Source organism: Scyliorhinus torazame, chromosome 15, assembly GCF_047496885.1.
Source record: "Scyliorhinus torazame isolate Kashiwa2021f chromosome 15, sScyTor2.1, whole genome shotgun sequence".
Taxonomy (NCBI): Eukaryota; Metazoa; Chordata; class Chondrichthyes; order Carcharhiniformes; family Scyliorhinidae; genus Scyliorhinus; species Scyliorhinus torazame.
The window spans coordinates 135,059,434-135,076,115 of record NC_092721.1 but is presented as its reverse complement, the minus strand read 5'-3'; the positions used below and the strand labels follow the sequence as shown (position 1 = coordinate 135,076,115).

General features: G+C 52.8%; 1 protein-coding gene across 2 annotated transcripts in view; it reads left to right on the top strand.

Annotated features, from left to right (window-relative positions):
• c15h11orf65 (chromosome 15 C11orf65 homolog) overlaps positions 1-10,582 on the top strand; it is a 147,975-nt gene extending 137,393 nt beyond the window's left edge. For both annotated transcript variants that reach the window (XM_072476789.1, XM_072476788.1), the window contains one exon: positions 10,085-10,582. In XM_072476789.1, coding sequence (XP_072332890.1) covers positions 10,085-10,239 — 155 coding nt within the window. In that variant the 3' untranslated portion in view covers positions 10,240-10,582. The remainder of the gene's footprint in view (positions 1-10,084) is intronic.
• The last annotated feature ends 6,100 nt before the right edge of the window (positions 10,583-16,682 follow it).

The following is a 16,682-nucleotide window of genomic DNA, read 5'->3' as shown; positions in this document are numbered from 1 at the left end:
GGGGAAGACCGTGGACTGGATTAGCGGACGGGCCTTGTCCGCGTAGTTGGGGACCCACTGGGCATCATAAGAGAAGAAGCCCAGGCAGCGTTTCAGGGCCTTGGGGCAGTGGGGGAGGGAACCTCCATGAGGGGGCGCATGCGTTCGGGATCGGGGCCTATCACTCCATTTCGTACTACGTAGCCAAGGATGGCTAGACGGTCGGTGCTAAACACACATTTCTCGCTGTCGTATGTGCGATTCAGGGCGTTTGCGGTCTGGAGGAATTTGCGGAGGTTGGCGTCGTGGTCCTACTGGTCGTGGCCGCAGATGGTGACGTTGTCGAGATACGGGAACGTGGCCCGCAAACCGTACCGATCAACCATTCGGTCCATCACCCGTTGGAAGACTGAGACCCCGTTAGTGACGCTGAATGGAACCCTTAAAAAATGATAGAGCCGCCCATCTGCTTCGAAAGCATTGTATTTTCGGTCGCTTGGGCGGATGGGGAGCTGGTGGTAGGCGGACTTAAGGTCCACCGTGGAAAAGACCTTGTACTGTGCAATCCGATTGACCATGTCGGATATGTGGGGAAGAGGGTACGCATCCAGCTGCGTGTACCTATTGATGGTTTGACTATAGTCTACGACCATCCTCTGCTTCTCCCCGGTCTTTACAACTATCACCTGGGCTCTCCAGGGACTATTGCTGGCCTGAATTATGCCTTCCCTCAGCAGCCGCTGGACTTCTGACCTGATAAAAGATCGGTCCTGGGCGCTGTACCGTCTGCTCCTACTGGCGACTGGTTTGCAATCCGGGGTGAGATTCGCGAACAGGGAAGGCGGATCGACCTTGAGGGTCGCGAGGCTGCAGATAGTGAGTGGGGGTATAGGGCCGCCGAATTTAAACGTTAAGCTCTGGAGATTGCACTGAAAATCCAATCCCAGGAGTGTGTCAGCGCAGAGGTGCGGAAGGACGTACAGCCGGTACTTTTTGAACTCCTTCCCCTGCACCGTGATGTTCGTGATGCAGAGCCCTTTTATCTCTACCGAATGGGACCCCACCGCCAGAAATTTCTTTTTGATTACTTGGGTGGATCGAAAGGGAACAGCGTCTTCCCGTATCAGGATGTATAAAACTCTCCGTGCTCCCAGAGTCGATCAGGCAGGGCGTCTCGTACCAGTTTACGAATATCGTTGTTGATGCTGTTTGAAGCGTTTGGGACCACGACTGGTCCAGGGTCACCGAAGCCAGTCGTAATTGTTGCACCGGGGCATTTTCTTCAGGCCCCGTGCGGCCATCCATCCCAGGGTCCTTAGACGCCAGCCAAGATGGCGGCGTCCACAGGTCGCACACGGTCAGGGCGGGCAAGATGGCGCCGCCCATGGATCGCACGTTGCCAGTGGGGCACAAAATGGCGGCGCCTATCCCTCCCGCGTGGAGTCCGGGACCCAAGATGGCGGTGCCCGTTGGCCGCACATGGATCGCTGGAGGGGTTGAGTTTGAGGTTCTCCCCCGGAGATTGCGGCTACCCCCCGGGCCTGGCACACAGCAACGAAGTGCCCCTTTTTCCCAGCACCCTTTACAGAGGGCTGAGCGGCCGGGCAGCGCATCCGGGGGTGTTTCCTGCCCGCAAAAGTAGCAGCGGGGCCCCCCCGGGTGATCCGCAGTTCTGGCAGCGCAGGCCTGCGGGGGGCGGGGGGTCCCGGGGTTCGGTCGCGGCGGGGGTCCACGGTGCCGCGCGGTCGGGCGCCTAGGCGCGGGCGTTCTGTGACACCACATCAAACGAGGCCACGAGGGCCCGTGCCTCTTTGAGGTCTAGTGTGTCTTTCAAGCAATCGCTGGCGAAATTGGGATTAAAGCATACCTGCCATGAACGCATCTCGGACCAGCAGCTCTGTGTGTTCATTAGCCGCCACCGATGGGCAGTTGCAGTTTCTCCCCAGTATCAACAGTGCATTGTAGAATTCGTCCAGCGATTCTCCGGGGATCTGCCATCTCGTCGCGAGCTGGTGGCGTGTGTAGACCTGGTTGACGGGCCAAACGTAGATTCCTATCAGCATCGCGATCGCCATTGGGAAATCTTCGGCATCCTCTATAAGTGTGTAGATATCAGGGCTCACCCTGGCATGCAGCACCTGGATTTTCTGTTCCTCTGTCGGTATGCCGGGGGCCGTTCGGAGGTATCCCTGGAAACACGCTAACCAATGTTTAAAAGTGGCCGCTGCGTTTGCCGCGTGGGGGCTGATTCGCAGACACTCCGGCATGATTCAGAGCTCCATGTCCTTAAAAGTCTGCGTAATAAATTGTAGCACAATCAATCACTCACGAGACGAGATGAGAAGGAGTCGAACGATTGCTTTATTACTCAGACTTGTTCCCAGCAGCACAGTTACAGAATGCGGCTGCTGGGAGAACCCGGGCTCTTATACTCCGCCTAGCTGGGTGGAGCCAGCAGGCTGATCCAATCGGGATCCAGTATCTATCTACCAAAAGCCTCTCGGCATCCCTGGGTACCTTAATATCCCTAATACATACCACCACAGAGACTAACCCATTGGAAAAAAGGGGAAACTCACCCAACACGAGCCTCCAGAATCTCACCAGCGAACTCTGCAAAAAAAAAATCACGATCCCAGAGTGAAAAAAAGTTCTCTTCCGACCTCCCCCCAGAGAAACAGGAAAATAACAACAGTGACAGTAGAACAAGAAAAAACACCCCAGCCAGTGGGGCCGAGAGAACCAACATTCCAAACACCTCCTCCAAAGTTCAATGTCCTCCTTCTCCTGCCAGCCCATTGTCTCCAACAAACTCCATCGCCTCCTCCGGTGTTCCAAAGTAATACTCGCCACCATTGTGGGTCACCCGAACTTCACCCCCTTCTTCAAGAGGGCAGACTAAACTTGGTTGAAACTCGCTCTCCTCTTGGCCAGTTCTGCACCCAGGTCCCGAGATACCCGGAGCTCATTGCCCTCCCAGGTACATCTCCTCATCGGCCTGGCCCACCTCAAGATCCTTTCCTTATCAAGGAATCGGTGTAACCTCACCACCATCACCTTCGGTGGCTCGTTTTCCTGCGGCTTCCTCACCAGCCTCCCGATCAACCTCCAGTGGCCAGTTGAAGGCCCCCTTCTCCAACAGCTTCTCCAGCATTTTGGCTGCACAAGAGCCAGCGCCCGCTCTCTCGATGCCCTCTGGCAACCCCACAATCCTCAAATTCTGTCTCCGGGTGCGGTTCTCCAGATCCTCCACTTTTCCTTGAGCCGCTTCTGGGTATCCCTCAACATCCTGATTTCGGCCGGCAACAAAGTAAGATGCTCCTCGTGGCCCCCCACCGTTTCCTCCACCTTCTGGATTGCCCGGCTTTGGGTCTCCAACCTCAGCTCTACCCAGTCACTCCGCACTTTCAGTGGGTCTATCGTTGTCGCCAGGTCCTCCACAGCGTCCTTCTCTCCTGACTGAGCTTTTCATTCAAAAGTCCATCAGCTGCTCCATCGACCATTGGGCTGGTAGGGCTGACCCCTTGCTCCATCTTTCCCTCTGTCGCAGGAAGAGTTTCTTGTTCTTGCAGCTCCTTTCTTCTAAAACCACTTCTGATCCACTAATCCAGTCACCGGTGGAGTATAGTCTCCCTCCACCACTCCTGCACCTTTCTATTTTAAATCATCCGCCCGTTAATCAGGGAAAAGGACCAACAAAAACGCCTCGAGCAGGAGCTGCCAAATGTGCGACCACTCACTCCATGGCCACCATCGAAAGTCCTCAAACACTGCATTTCAATGAATTTAAGGCAAAATCTCCTTCTTCCTTTTGCAAATGTCTTAAGTATAATTCAGGACTGATGTCCTAGCGGGAATTTGCGAGACTGGTTGGGGAGGATTTAAACTAAAATGGCAGGGGGGATGGGAACCTATGCAAGGAGTCAGAGGAGGGGGAATCTGAAGAAAGATGTTCTTGCTCTAGATAGAGTGCAGCGAAGGTTTACCAAAATGATTCCTGGGATAGTGGGACTGACATTTGAGGAGAGATTGAGTCAGTTAGGATTATATTTGCTGGAGTTCAGAAAATCGAGGGGGGATCACATAGAAACCTGTGAAATTCTAACTGGACTAGACAGGGTACATGCAGGAGGATGTTTTCAATGGTGGGGGTGTCCAGAACCAGAGGGTCACAGTCTGAAGATGTGGAGCAGACCGTTTACGACTGAGATGAAGAGAAATGTCCTTACCCAGAGAGTGATGAGCCTGTGACATTTTTAGAATCATAGAATCCCTACAGTGCAGAAGGAGGCCATTCGGCCCATCGAGTTTGCACCAACCCTCTGAAAGAGCACCCTGCCTAGGCTCACCCTATCCCTGTAACCCAGTAATCGCACCTAACCTTTTTGGAACTAAGGGACAATTTAGCATGGCCAATCCACCTAACCTGCACATCTTTGGACTGTGGGAGGAAACCGAAGCACCCGGAGGAATCCCATGCAGACACTGGGAGAATGTGCAAATTCCACACAGTCACCCAAGGCTGGAATCTGACCTGTGTGCCTGACGCTGTGAGGCAGCAGTGCTAACCACTGTGCTAACGTGCTGCTGCCACAGAAAGTACTTGAGGCCAAAACATTGTTTAGATATAACTCTTGGGGCAAAAGGATCAGATGATTTGGGGGGAAAGGTGGGAACAGGCTATCGAGTTGGATGATTAGCCATGATCATAATGAATGGCAGAACAGGCTTGAAGGACCGAATGGCCTATTCCGCCTATTTTCTATGTTTCTATGATGGTACATGGGATAGTTGCTGAAACAAGTCAATTGACAGATAATTGTGTCAACTTCATTGGAATCAATGAGCATAACAATGAAATAAACAAATTGCAATTTAAGACGGGGCCATGATTTTCTGGGTCCATTTGCCACAGCACAAATCCCATTATGGGCTCTAACTCGAGAGAGAGGGGCATAACGGGATTTGTAACGGCGAGAACTCACTTTCAGATCGCCCCCCCAGCTTCACGCTGAATTTTAATATTCATAAACGGCTTAACGCCTTTGCTTCAGGGTCGTCAGATATTCCTCGGGGGCGGCAATCACCGCTGGTTTCCAAAATCGGAAACCAGTCATAATGACCACGCCGGGGCTCAATGGTGATATGGCCGGGTAGTGCCCTGGCATGGGGGTTGTGGGCAGACTGAAGGGTGGGAATGTTCCCATTGTCTGTCGGGGTACCTGATGTCATGGGGGGTGGGGACTTTGACTTCATTTGAGATTGGGACACCCTTTAAAAAAAGGTGCCCTGATCTCCAAATCCCAGTTTTTCTGTTGAGTTAAGTGCCCCCCCCCCCCACCCCCACCCCACCCCCCCCACCCCCACCCCACCCCACCCCCCCCCCCCACCCCACCCCACCCCACCCCCCCCCCACCCACCACCCCCCCCACCCCCCCCCCACCCCACACCCCCCCCCCCCCCCCCCCACCCCCCCCCCACCCCCCCCACCCCCCCCACCACCCCCCCACCCCCCCACCACCCCCCCACCCCCCCCCCCCCACCCCCCCACCACCCCCCACCCCCCCCACCACACCCCCCCCCCCCCCCCCACCACCCCCCCCCCCCCCACCACCCCCCCCCCCCCCCCCCCCCCACCCCCCCCACCCCCCCCCCACCCCCACCACCCCCCCCCACCCCCCCCCACCCCCCCCCCACCACCCCCCCCCCCCCCCCCACCACCCCCCCCCCCCCCCACCACCCCCCCCCCCCCCCCCACCACCCCCCCCCCCCCCCCACCACCCCCCCCCCCCCCCCCACCACCCCCCCCCCCCCCCCCACCACCCCCCCACCCCCCCCCACCACCCCCCCCCCCCCCCACCACCCCCCCCCCCCCCCCACCACCCCCCCCCCCCCCCCCACCACCCCCCCCCCCCCCCCACCCCCCCCCCCCCACCCCCACCCCCCCCCCCCACCCCCACCCCCCCCCCCCCCACCCCCACCCCCCCCCCCCCCCCACCCCCCCACCACCCCCCCCCCCCCAACCACCCCCCACCACCCCACCCCCACCCCCCCCCCCCCACCCCCCACCCCCACCCCCCCCCCCCCCCCACCCCCACCCCCCACCCCACCCCCCACCCCACCCCCCCCCCCCACCCCCACCCCCCCCCCCCCCCCACCCCCCCCCCCACCTTCTACTAATTGGGCGTCAATTAGTAGAAGGAACATGGATCCCTGAAAAGGCCCTGCGAAATCTGCATGTAAGCGTGCCCAAGGCCGCCCTGGCCATTACCAGTGATGTAGGGGCGCGGCCGGCGGAAGCTTCTGATGCTCCTGGCAAATGGAGCAGTTTTGGGCCACCTTCTCAATGTCGGTGTCGAGGCCTGGCCACCAGACATAACTCCGGGCCAACATTTTCATCTTGGTCACGCCCGGATGCCCATTGTGCAAGTCTGATAATATCAGCTCCTGGCCTTTTTCCGGGACAACCACACGCGTCCCCCACAAGAGGATGCCGTCTTCCACGCTGAACTCTGACAGCTTGGAGGAAAATGCCCGTAACTCGCCTGGGAGCTGTCTATGCTGCCCACCATACAGGACTATGTGCCGAACCTTTGACAGGACTGGCTCCGTCTGGGTCCACTCACGGATCTGTGATGCCGTGACAGGCAAGGTGTCCATAAAATTTAGGGTTGTGACCACCTCACCGGTCGTGGGGGTCGACATGGGGCCGGTCGATAAAGGCAATCGGCTCAGTGCGTCGGCATTTGCTATCTGCGTACCTGGTTTGTGCTCCAGAGAATACTCATATGCAGCAAGCAACAAAGCCCAGCGCTGGATCCGTGCAGAAGCAATGGGCGGTATCGGCTTATCCTCTCTGAAGAGTCCAGCAGGGGGCTTATGATCAGTCACGATAGTGAAATGGCGGCCGTACACATACTGGTGGAAGCGTTTCACCGCGAAAACCACTGCCAGGCCCTCCTTCTCGATCTGCGCGTACTTCTTCTCCGCTGCAGTCAATGTGCGGGAGGCGAAAGCTATCGGTCGCTCGGCCCCGTTCTCCATCTTGTGGGACAGGACAGCCCCAATACCATACGGGGATGCATCACATGTGACGAGCAAAGGCTTTCCCCGGATCATAGTGGGTTAGTAACCCAGACGACGACAATTGTTGCTTTACCCGCCGGAAAGCAGGTTTCTTGCGGCTGACCCCAAACCCAGGTGTGATTTTTCTTTAGCAGCAGGTGTAAGGGGGCCAGCGTAGTTGCCAGATTGGGGAGGAACTTCCCGTAATAGTTTACGAGACCGAGAAAAGAACGAAGATGCGAAGTGTCAGTCGGGGTGGGGGCATGTTGAATTGCACGCACCTTCTCTGCGACGGGGTGCAGACCCTCGCGGTCCACCCGATAACCTAGGTAGACTACTTCTTTTGCCTGAAATACGCACTTTGTGTGACGTAAACGGACTCCAGCCTCCGAAAGGCGTTTAAGGACAGCCTCCAGATTTTCCAAATGCTCTTGCTCCGACGTCCCTGTAATCAACACGTCATCTAGGTAGACAGCCACACGTGGTAAACCTCTCAAAATGCCCTCCATAACACGTTGAAAAATTGCGCAGGCAGAGGATACTCCAAAGGGCAACCGTGTATATTCATACAGGCCCCCGGTGTGTGTTAATTGTTACATATGGTCGGGAGGCAGGGTCCAGCTCCAACTGCAGGTAGGCGTGACTCATATCTAATTTTGTGAATGAGAGTCCGCCTGCAAGTTTCGCGTAGAGATCCTCTATGCGAGGCATTGGGTATCGGTCGAGTCGGGAAACTGTATTCACTGTAAGTTTATAGTCGCCACACAAGCGAACTGTGGCATCTGGCTTCATTACTGGCACAATTGGTGCTGCCCAGTCAGCAAAACGGACAGGCCTGATAATACCCAAACTCTCCAAACGAGTGAGCTCCCCTTCTACCTTCTCGAGCAAAGCGTAAGGCACTGGGCGCGCCCGGAAATAGCGCGGTGTGGCTCCTGGTTCAACTTGGATACGGGCTACGGCCCCTTTTATTTTCCCCAGACCAGGCTGGAATACCTCTGGGTATCGTCCTAGCACCTCAGTCAACCCTCCAGAAACTGTTTGGAGGATGTGCTGCCATTGCAACCGCAAATGGCGCAACCAGTCCCGACCCAACAGGCTGGGCCCATGGCCACGCACTACGATAAGTGGGAAACGCCCCTCCTGGCGTCCATAGACAACAGGGGTCATTGTAGTTCCTGCAATGTCCAGTGGTTCCCCCGTGTAGGTGGCCAACCTGGCCTGTGAGTCAGTTAGTGTAAGGGTCTGTATACCCTGCTTGATGCGGTCGAATGTCCTCTGGGCGATCACGGAGACCGCTGCGCCAGTATCCAACTCCATCTCCAGCGGGTGGCCATTGACCCGTACTGTCACCTTAATGGGGGCCACACGGGGAGCTGCCACACAATGCAGCTGCAGGCAGTCGTCCTCCGTCTCCACATCCTCAGGAGTGGTCGCCGCAGGTTCATCCACATGGAAGGTACGGCCTCTGGGCTGGTCCCAGTTACGGCCCCTGGGCTGGTCCGTTTCGGTCGGAACGACGGCGCCTCTGGCGTCCCCAGGACCGCCGTCCGCGACGGGGTCGGCGCCTACAAGTCTGACACGGACATGGCTCCTCATCCATTGGCTCTGGAGAAGGCTCCCTTCGGGGAGGAATGTCCGATGGCCACTGGCGTCGGTCTGGTCGTTGCCTCGCCCAAGGTACCGCAGGAGTGCGGGGGGACGTTTTTGGGCGGAAAGGGTTTCGCCCCAAGGCATGCACTTCCATTCCCTGTAGCTCCTGTACGCCTCGCTCTGCGCTCTCTCGGGACAAGACTATTTGTATTGCCTGTTGAAAAGTCAATGTTGGCTCCGCTAACAACTTTCTCTGGGTGGCCGCATTGTTAATACCGCAAACCAAACGGTCGCGTAACATTTCTGACAAGGTCTCACCATAGTCACAGTATTCCGCAATCCCGCGTAGCCTGGATAAAAAAATCGGCAAGGGATTCTCCAGGGGTCATCTCAGCGGTATTAAACCGGTAACGCTGGACTATCGTGGACGGGGTTGGGTTAAAGTGTTGCCCCACTATATTCACAAGTTCGTCAAACGTTTTGGTGTCCGGCGCAGCTGGGTACGTAAGGCTCCTAATCACCCCAAACGTATGCGGTCCGCAGGCGGTGAGCAATATGACCACCTGGCGCTCGTTTTCAGTGATATTGTTTGCCTGGAAATAGTAACGCATCCGTTGCGTGTACTGGTTCCAGCTTTCCAGCGCAGCATCAAAAACATCCAAACGTCCGTACAGAGGCATGGTATAATAGAAAACAACTTCCAACCTGTATCCAACAAAAATCCAGGGAGGTGGCTTCAGCAGTGTAGACAGCTATTCACTTTTACCTTCGTCGCCAGTTTTGTAGGGCCCCGAAGAATCCAGCACGAGTTTTAAGGATACAAAATAATAAGGTTTATTTACTATAACAACATATACATAGCAGTAGCAGTAACTTCCCTTGCTACCTTCTCCTTCCTCCTGGTTCCTGGACTGGCCAGCTTATTTATAGTAGGAGTTTCTCCGCCCCCCTCATTGGGGAAGTTCATACTCCCATAGGATTGTGGGATAATCATTAGTCCCCAGCCAATCGTCAGTAGGCAGGTTATAACACCCACCGAGACAACACTGGAGTCAATTTCGCAGTTCAGGGCGCCATTTGTCCAGCAGCCCGATCTCTGCACCCCCCGCCCCCGCTTTCAGGCCCCCCACCCGATTTATCGACACCCCCCCCCCCCCCTCCCCCCGTCACCCCCAAAACTTTGTTGAGGCCTCTGGAACCCCCATCATCCCCCTCCAATGAGAAATGCACCCACCCGGCCCAACCCCTAGCAGTGCCAACTTAGCACCTGGGCAGCCTGGCACTGCCAGCCTTGTACCCTGGCAGTGCCACCTGGACACCCTGGCACATCAACTTCTGAGGGTTACAATTAGCGCTTCTATTTGATCTGCTCAAAAGAGACATTTTGAGGAAAAAACGTTCATGAATCAAGTCATACATTAAATTCTGTTTCTCAATCTATCCATAGGCACAAGATGCTACGCTGCGGAGAATGATCTTGACAATCGAGTTAGACAATGTGTGATGAATACCTATGTCGCGATGCAAGGTGCTGCTCAGTGTGCCAAGAATAAATACATTGACCAATCACCAAAAACTATTATAAGCACAAGTCTACCATAAAGAAAATGAACAAAGGAGTTATTTTCCTGGCTGAAGATAGATGTACAGTTTCAACACTAAAGAATTACCAGCCATCCTTTATTAAATGGTCTCATGAATCATTTGTCATGTACAATTGCCGAGCACACTTTTTGACAGGTTTTGGTTAAACAAAATCGGTGATACTGACTTCATTTATTCAACAGTGATATCAGTAGCAATATCTGTTGAAGCACTTAATCGCCTATAGCATTATAGATATTCTTGTGGAATATATTGTGGAACATGTAAACAGAACTGTATTTGCACAATAAAGCCAACACATCCGTACCACTGGAACTGGAGTTAAAATAAATGAATTTTATAAAGCATTCTGTTCCCCTTTGGTTTGTGGATGGATTGAAGGCATAATTATTCCAACTCTATTACCACATAATTCTGAACATACTGGACCTGTTAGCATCGTAATAATTATGGTAGTCATCATATTGATTGTTGTGCTGAGTTTAAAGCCTGGTATATAAAGTAATGCAAGTATATCTTATGATTACACTTTTACAACCTGATGTTGAAAGTAGGGGAAATGTGGGAAAAATAGGGTTAAGAGCCAATTTTGTCAGAGTCCAAGGAGAAACATTTGTATTGGTGATAAAACATTGATATCAGGGCATCATCATAAAGCCACTTGCCTGCAGATGAAAATGTCTCTCCCAGCAACAATTCAGGTGGTGCTCTGTGTGAGCACAGCGTGGAGACAATAGGGCCTGAGTGTGACAAACAAGTGCTAACTTAGGAATTCAGTGTGGGTGGGATATTTCTGGTACATTTTTATCAAACTATAATTTAGATTAAAAGTTGGTCTCTGATTTAGAACTTTAAAACTGAAAACTAGTTAAAAAGCCAAGCTTGCAATTAACTGCCTGGAATGACAATTATCTGTCAATCAATTGAAAATGGTTACCTGAATAGGTGTTCATTACACTAACAGAACTCTGACTTAGCAATTGCAACTTGGGTGGGAGTCACTAGCCTTCTATAGAAGACAGACTTTAGACCGCACAGAATGGAGCTGGAGAGGAACAAGTGTATTATTGGGATTTTGTTGCAGGTGGAAATTTGGCACAGAAGGGGAAAGGGGTATTGCTTTTTTCAGCTTTCAGTCGTTGGTGTATGTTCAAAGGCATTGATTTGATGATCAGGTAGATAATTGATTGGTGAGCTTTAAGATTTTATTCCTCTAAGCAAGGCTGTTATTTAAAAACAGTACTGGTGAGATACAAGTACAGCATTAAATCTATAGTTTAACTGGTTAAACTAATTAATATAACCAGAAATAACAGCTGAGTGATATTTTTAAACTTGAAACCTAATTAGTTAAATAATTAGTAAAGGTGGCAGGGCAGGTGATGTTTTGCAGCTGCAGTATCTGGGAGCTGGTGGACACCAGTCTAAACCACAGCACCCATATCTGCAGCATATGTCTGCAGCACAAAGACCTTTTGGCTTAATCTTAATTATGATCTGAAGGGATCAGAGAACAGAAAGTTACCTGGACACTTTGTTCCAGGAGGCAGTCACATCCCTTAGGTTAGATTATTCTGATTTGTTCCATGGTCACGGACAAATGGCTGTGACTGCGAGGGAGGCAAATATGGGAACCAAGAAGGTGACAATGAAGCTCGCACCTTGTACGGATGAGCATAGGAAATGCAGGGAGAATGGACAATCTAATCACGGCACCGTGGGAGAGTGGGGGAGTAAAAAGGAATGTAATTGTAGTAGGTGACAGTATGGTTTGTGGATAAATATTCTTCTCTGTAACCTAGAACATGAATCCTAAAGGCTGTGTTGTTTCCCAGTGCCAGGGTTAAGAATGTCTCTTCTGGGTAGAAGAGGAGTTGGAGTACGAGGACAAGGATCCACTTGTCATGCTGCATGTGGGTACTGTAAGGATCCTTCCTGTTGATTCCTTTATTTTCTATTTTTTTAACTTTGTCGTTATCATTTTTGATCCATGGATGTTTAATGGACCTTTAAGTCGAGCAGAGAAAATGAGGAACTCAAAAGTTGCAAAATAGTACACTGTGGTAAGATTTTGATTTTGGACAGAAGAACCCAGACTTTCTCGCACCTGAGAGATTGGAGGGTTTGGTTCAGTTGGTTGGCTGGTGGCTAATGGATTGGACAAAGACCATATTCTGCACGGCGACAGACAGTGACAGGGCTCAGCCAGGTGGGGGTTTTCAGAGATCTCAGGAAGGAAACCGAATTCTCCTGAACGCTGAGAGAAGAAACAGTTCTTTCTTTCTTTCTTTCTTTCTTTCTCTCTTCTCTCTCTTTCTCTCTCTCTTTCTTTCTCTCTCTCTTTCTCTCTCTCTTTCTCGCCTTTCTCTCTCTCTCTTTATCTCTCTTTTTCTCTCTCTCTTTCTCTCTTTCTTTCTAACTCCAAAAAGGTTTCTTGTCTGCTGTTTCTGAATCTACAGATAAGTCTTGAGATCCTGATGAATCTACCGACTAAAACCAAAGACCTCACCTAACTGAAGGCCTAGACAAAAATAATAAAACTGGAAGACGTCCATCTGAAACAAAGACTTTTATCCTTTTACTCTTCGTATTATTTTTCTTTCTGCCCCTCTTTCCCCTCTGTGTTTGTCTGTCTTGTATGTGTGTGTGTATATAGGGGACTGAGCAAGTTAATGATGGGGGTTAGGAATTAGAAAGTAGTTAACCTGTTGAATTTGCTGTCTATTTAATTATAGTTATTGTTATTAATAAAAATTAATTGTGTTTAAATTTACAAACCTTCTAACTGTAATTATTGGGCAGCCAAAAACCAAAGACTTCCTGTATTTTCTCGGATTTAATAGTTAATCTCAATTGTGTTGCGACTCCGGGTCAAGTGGGGCTGGAATTGACCACGCACTAGCCCAGGATGTTGTAACAGTACCAATGACATAGGTAGGACTGAGAATGAGGTTCTGCAGAGGGACTATGAACAGCTAGGAACTAAATAAAAAAGCTGAATCTCAAAGGAAGTAATCTCTCGATTATCACCTGAGGCACAAACAAATTGCATAGGAGAAATAAGATCAGAATTATCACTTTGCGGCCTTTTGGATAAGATCAAGCCAAAATGATGTGCAATGCCTTTTAAAAAAAATGTTTTTATTGGATTTTCATATTTTATATTCAACAATTCATAAATTATAAATTACAAAACTGCACCAAAAAAAACCCCAACACATATATTTACAAGCAAATGTCCCTGTGGTGACATGTCTGTGAGTAAGATTGTATGCAGATAGCAATGCGACCTCCAACCAGCTGGTGGCGTCAGACTTTGGCCATGTGATGTTCCGGTCCCATCAGTTCGTAGTAAGGCATAAACAAGGACAGTCGCACATCGGGTAGTTCCAGAGCAACCTAGTTTGTGTAGCATTCTGTATGTTATCCTTCCATGTGTTAAATAATAAATCATCATTCTAAGTAACTCATCAACAGTTCTATGAGTGTCATTGCTGCTGCAAGGTCACAGAACACAACACTCCCCATGAAGAGCTCTGGCTGATTTGATACCCCGAAGACCACCACTTTTGGGCTTGGCTCCACCCTCACTCCCAAAACCCTGGACATTGCCTCAAAGAAGGTCGTCCAGTACCTGACATGTCTGGGGCTTGCCCATAACATGTCAATGTGGACTTCCGGGTGTGGCTATGCAGAGCTAGGTCGCATGTTCGGTAGATCCCGCTTGGAACGGACTTTTGGGCTCTTTACAGGGCCCCCACGCCATTTCCTGGTGTGGGAAGAAGACTGCAACATTCCCCCTACAGTGTCCCCCAGGAATGGTATGTCCCTTGGTTACCAGACCCGGCAGAAACAGTAAAAGATTTGGCTGTAACTGCAGGATAAACAAAGCCTCTTCCAGCATGCAGGCGGGGGAAGGGCAAGCTTAAAGGCTGCAAGCTGACTTGAGGGCCTTTATTAAAGGTGAATTCCAGCAGCAGAGGGAACAACTGTGAAAAGATCTACCAAGGCCATTGAAGAAGCGGGGACGAGGCTTCCGGTGGCGGCCATGGAGGAGTAGGTCGCGCATTCGGCAGCTCCCGTCTGGAACGGATTCTCAGACCTTTTTCAGGAGTTTCCACAGACTTTTTGGGGCAGATTGGTGAAGCGAACACTGCCAAAAGGATTCCCTCTTGAGACTTCCGGTTCCGGGGCCCCTGGAGCTGGAAGGGGCCCATAGAGTGCGGTGGATATGTTATGCCTATTTTTGGTTTGGGGGTGGGGGGGGGGCCTTTGCATTGTTTTGGGTTTCTTTTTCTCTGTGTTTTTCTCTTTTGGGTTGGGGAGGGTGGATGGGGCGGGTTGGGCACTGTTTTGGTTGGTGGCGGGGCCTGGTAGGTGGAGAGCGCGGGCTTTTTTCTGGCGCCGAAGACTGGGGGGAGGGGGGGAAGCGAGGATTGTTTCCCGCGTTTAGAACAGAGGGGGGAGGGGGAGAGCCTGTGGATGGGGAGCGGGAGAGGAGAGTGTGCCACACAATGGGAGGAGTCAAAGGGGAGGTGGGGTGGCCGGGGTCAGTAGACTTGCGGACGTGCAATGAAATGAAATGAAATGAATGAAAATCACTTATTGTCACAAGTAGGCTTCAATTAAGTTACTGTGAAAAGCCCCTAGTCGCCACATTCCGGCGCCTGTTCGGGGAGGCTGTTACGGGAATTGAACCGTGCTGCTGGCCTGCCTTGGTCTGCTTTCAAAGCCAGCGATTTAGCCCTGTGCTAAACAGCCCCTTGGCTGTTGGGTGGAGTGTGGGGAGTAAACCAGCTAGGATGGGTCCTAGCCGGGGTTGGGGGGGGGGGAATCGAGTTGCTGCTGCTAAGGTCAAGGAGGAGCTGGAGCGAGTGGGGGTGGGGGGGTCGAGACGGGGGTATGCCGCTGTGGGGAACGGGCCGGGTGTGGGGTGCGGGCGCGTGGCTGGCCGAGGAGGGATCATGGCTAGTCGGCGGGGGAGGGGGGCGGGTAGCCCCCTGATCCGGATGATAACCTGGAATGTAAGGGGACTGAATGGGCCGGTTAAGCGGGCCCACGTGTTCGCACACCTGAAGGGGCTCAAGGCGGATGTGGTTATGCTCCAGGAGACACACCTGAAGGTGGCAGACCAGGTAAGACTGAGGAAAGGGTGGGTAGGTCAGGTGTTTCACTCGGGACTAGATGCCAAAAATCGAGGGGTGGCGATCTTGGTGGGAAAGAAGGTGTCATTCGAGGCGTCGAGCATTGTGGCAGATAATGGCGGTAGGCACATAATGGTAAGTGGTAAGTTGCAGGGAGAGAGGGTGGTACTGGTCAATGTGTATGCCACGAACTGGGACAATGCGGGTTTTATGCAGCGCATGTTGGGTCGGATCCCAGACTTGGAAGTGGGGGGCCTTATAATGGGGGGAGACTTTAACACGGTGTTGGATCCGGCACTGGATCGTTCCAGGTCTAGGACGGGTAGGAAGCCGGCGGCAGCTAGAGTGTTGAGGGGATTTATGGACCAAATGGGAGGGGTGGACCCTTGGAGATTTGCAAGGTCGGGGGCTAGGGAATTTTCATTCTTCTCACATGTCCATAAGGCTTATTCTCGAATCGACTTTTTCATTTTGAGTAGGGCGCTGATAGCGAGAGTAGAGGAGACCGAGTATTCGGCAATAGCCATTTCGGACCACGCCCCGCATTGGGTGGTCTTGGAGATGGGGGAGGAGAGGGACCAGTGCCCGCTGTAGCGCTTGGAGGTGGGGCTGTTGGCGGACGAGGAGGTGAGTGAGCGGGTCCGAGGAAGTATAGAGAGGTACTTGGAGACCAACGACAACGGGGAGGTCCGAGTGGGGATGGTATGGGAAGCACTGAAGGCGGTGGTGAGGGGAGAGCTGATCTCCATTAGGGCCCACAAGGAGCGGAGGGAGCGGGGGGGAGAGGGAAAGGCTGGTGGGGGAGATGGTGAGGGTAGACAGGAGGTATGCGGAAGAGCCTGAGGAAGGATTGTTGAGGAAGAGGCGCAGCCTCCAGGCCGAATTCGACCTGGTGACCACCAGGAAGGCGGAGGTGCAATGGAGGAAGGCCCAGGGGGCGGTCTACGAGTATGGGGAAAAGGCAAGTATGATGCTGGCGCATCAGCTTCGGATGCGGGACGCAGCTAGGGAGATCGGGGGAGTTAAGGACAGGGGAGGGAGCGTGGTGCGGAGTGGGGTTGGCATCAATGGGGTCTTCAGGGACTTCTACAAGGCATTGTACCGATCCGAGCCCCCACGGGAGGAGGGAGGGATGGGCTGTTTCCTGGACCAATTGAGGTTTCCAAAGGTGGAAGAGGGGCTGGTGGCGGGACTGGGGGCCCCGACTGGGCTGGAGGAGCTGATCAAAGGGATAGGAAGCATGCAGGCGGGGAAGGCACGGGGGCCGGACGGTTTCCCGGTCGAGTTCTAAAAAAA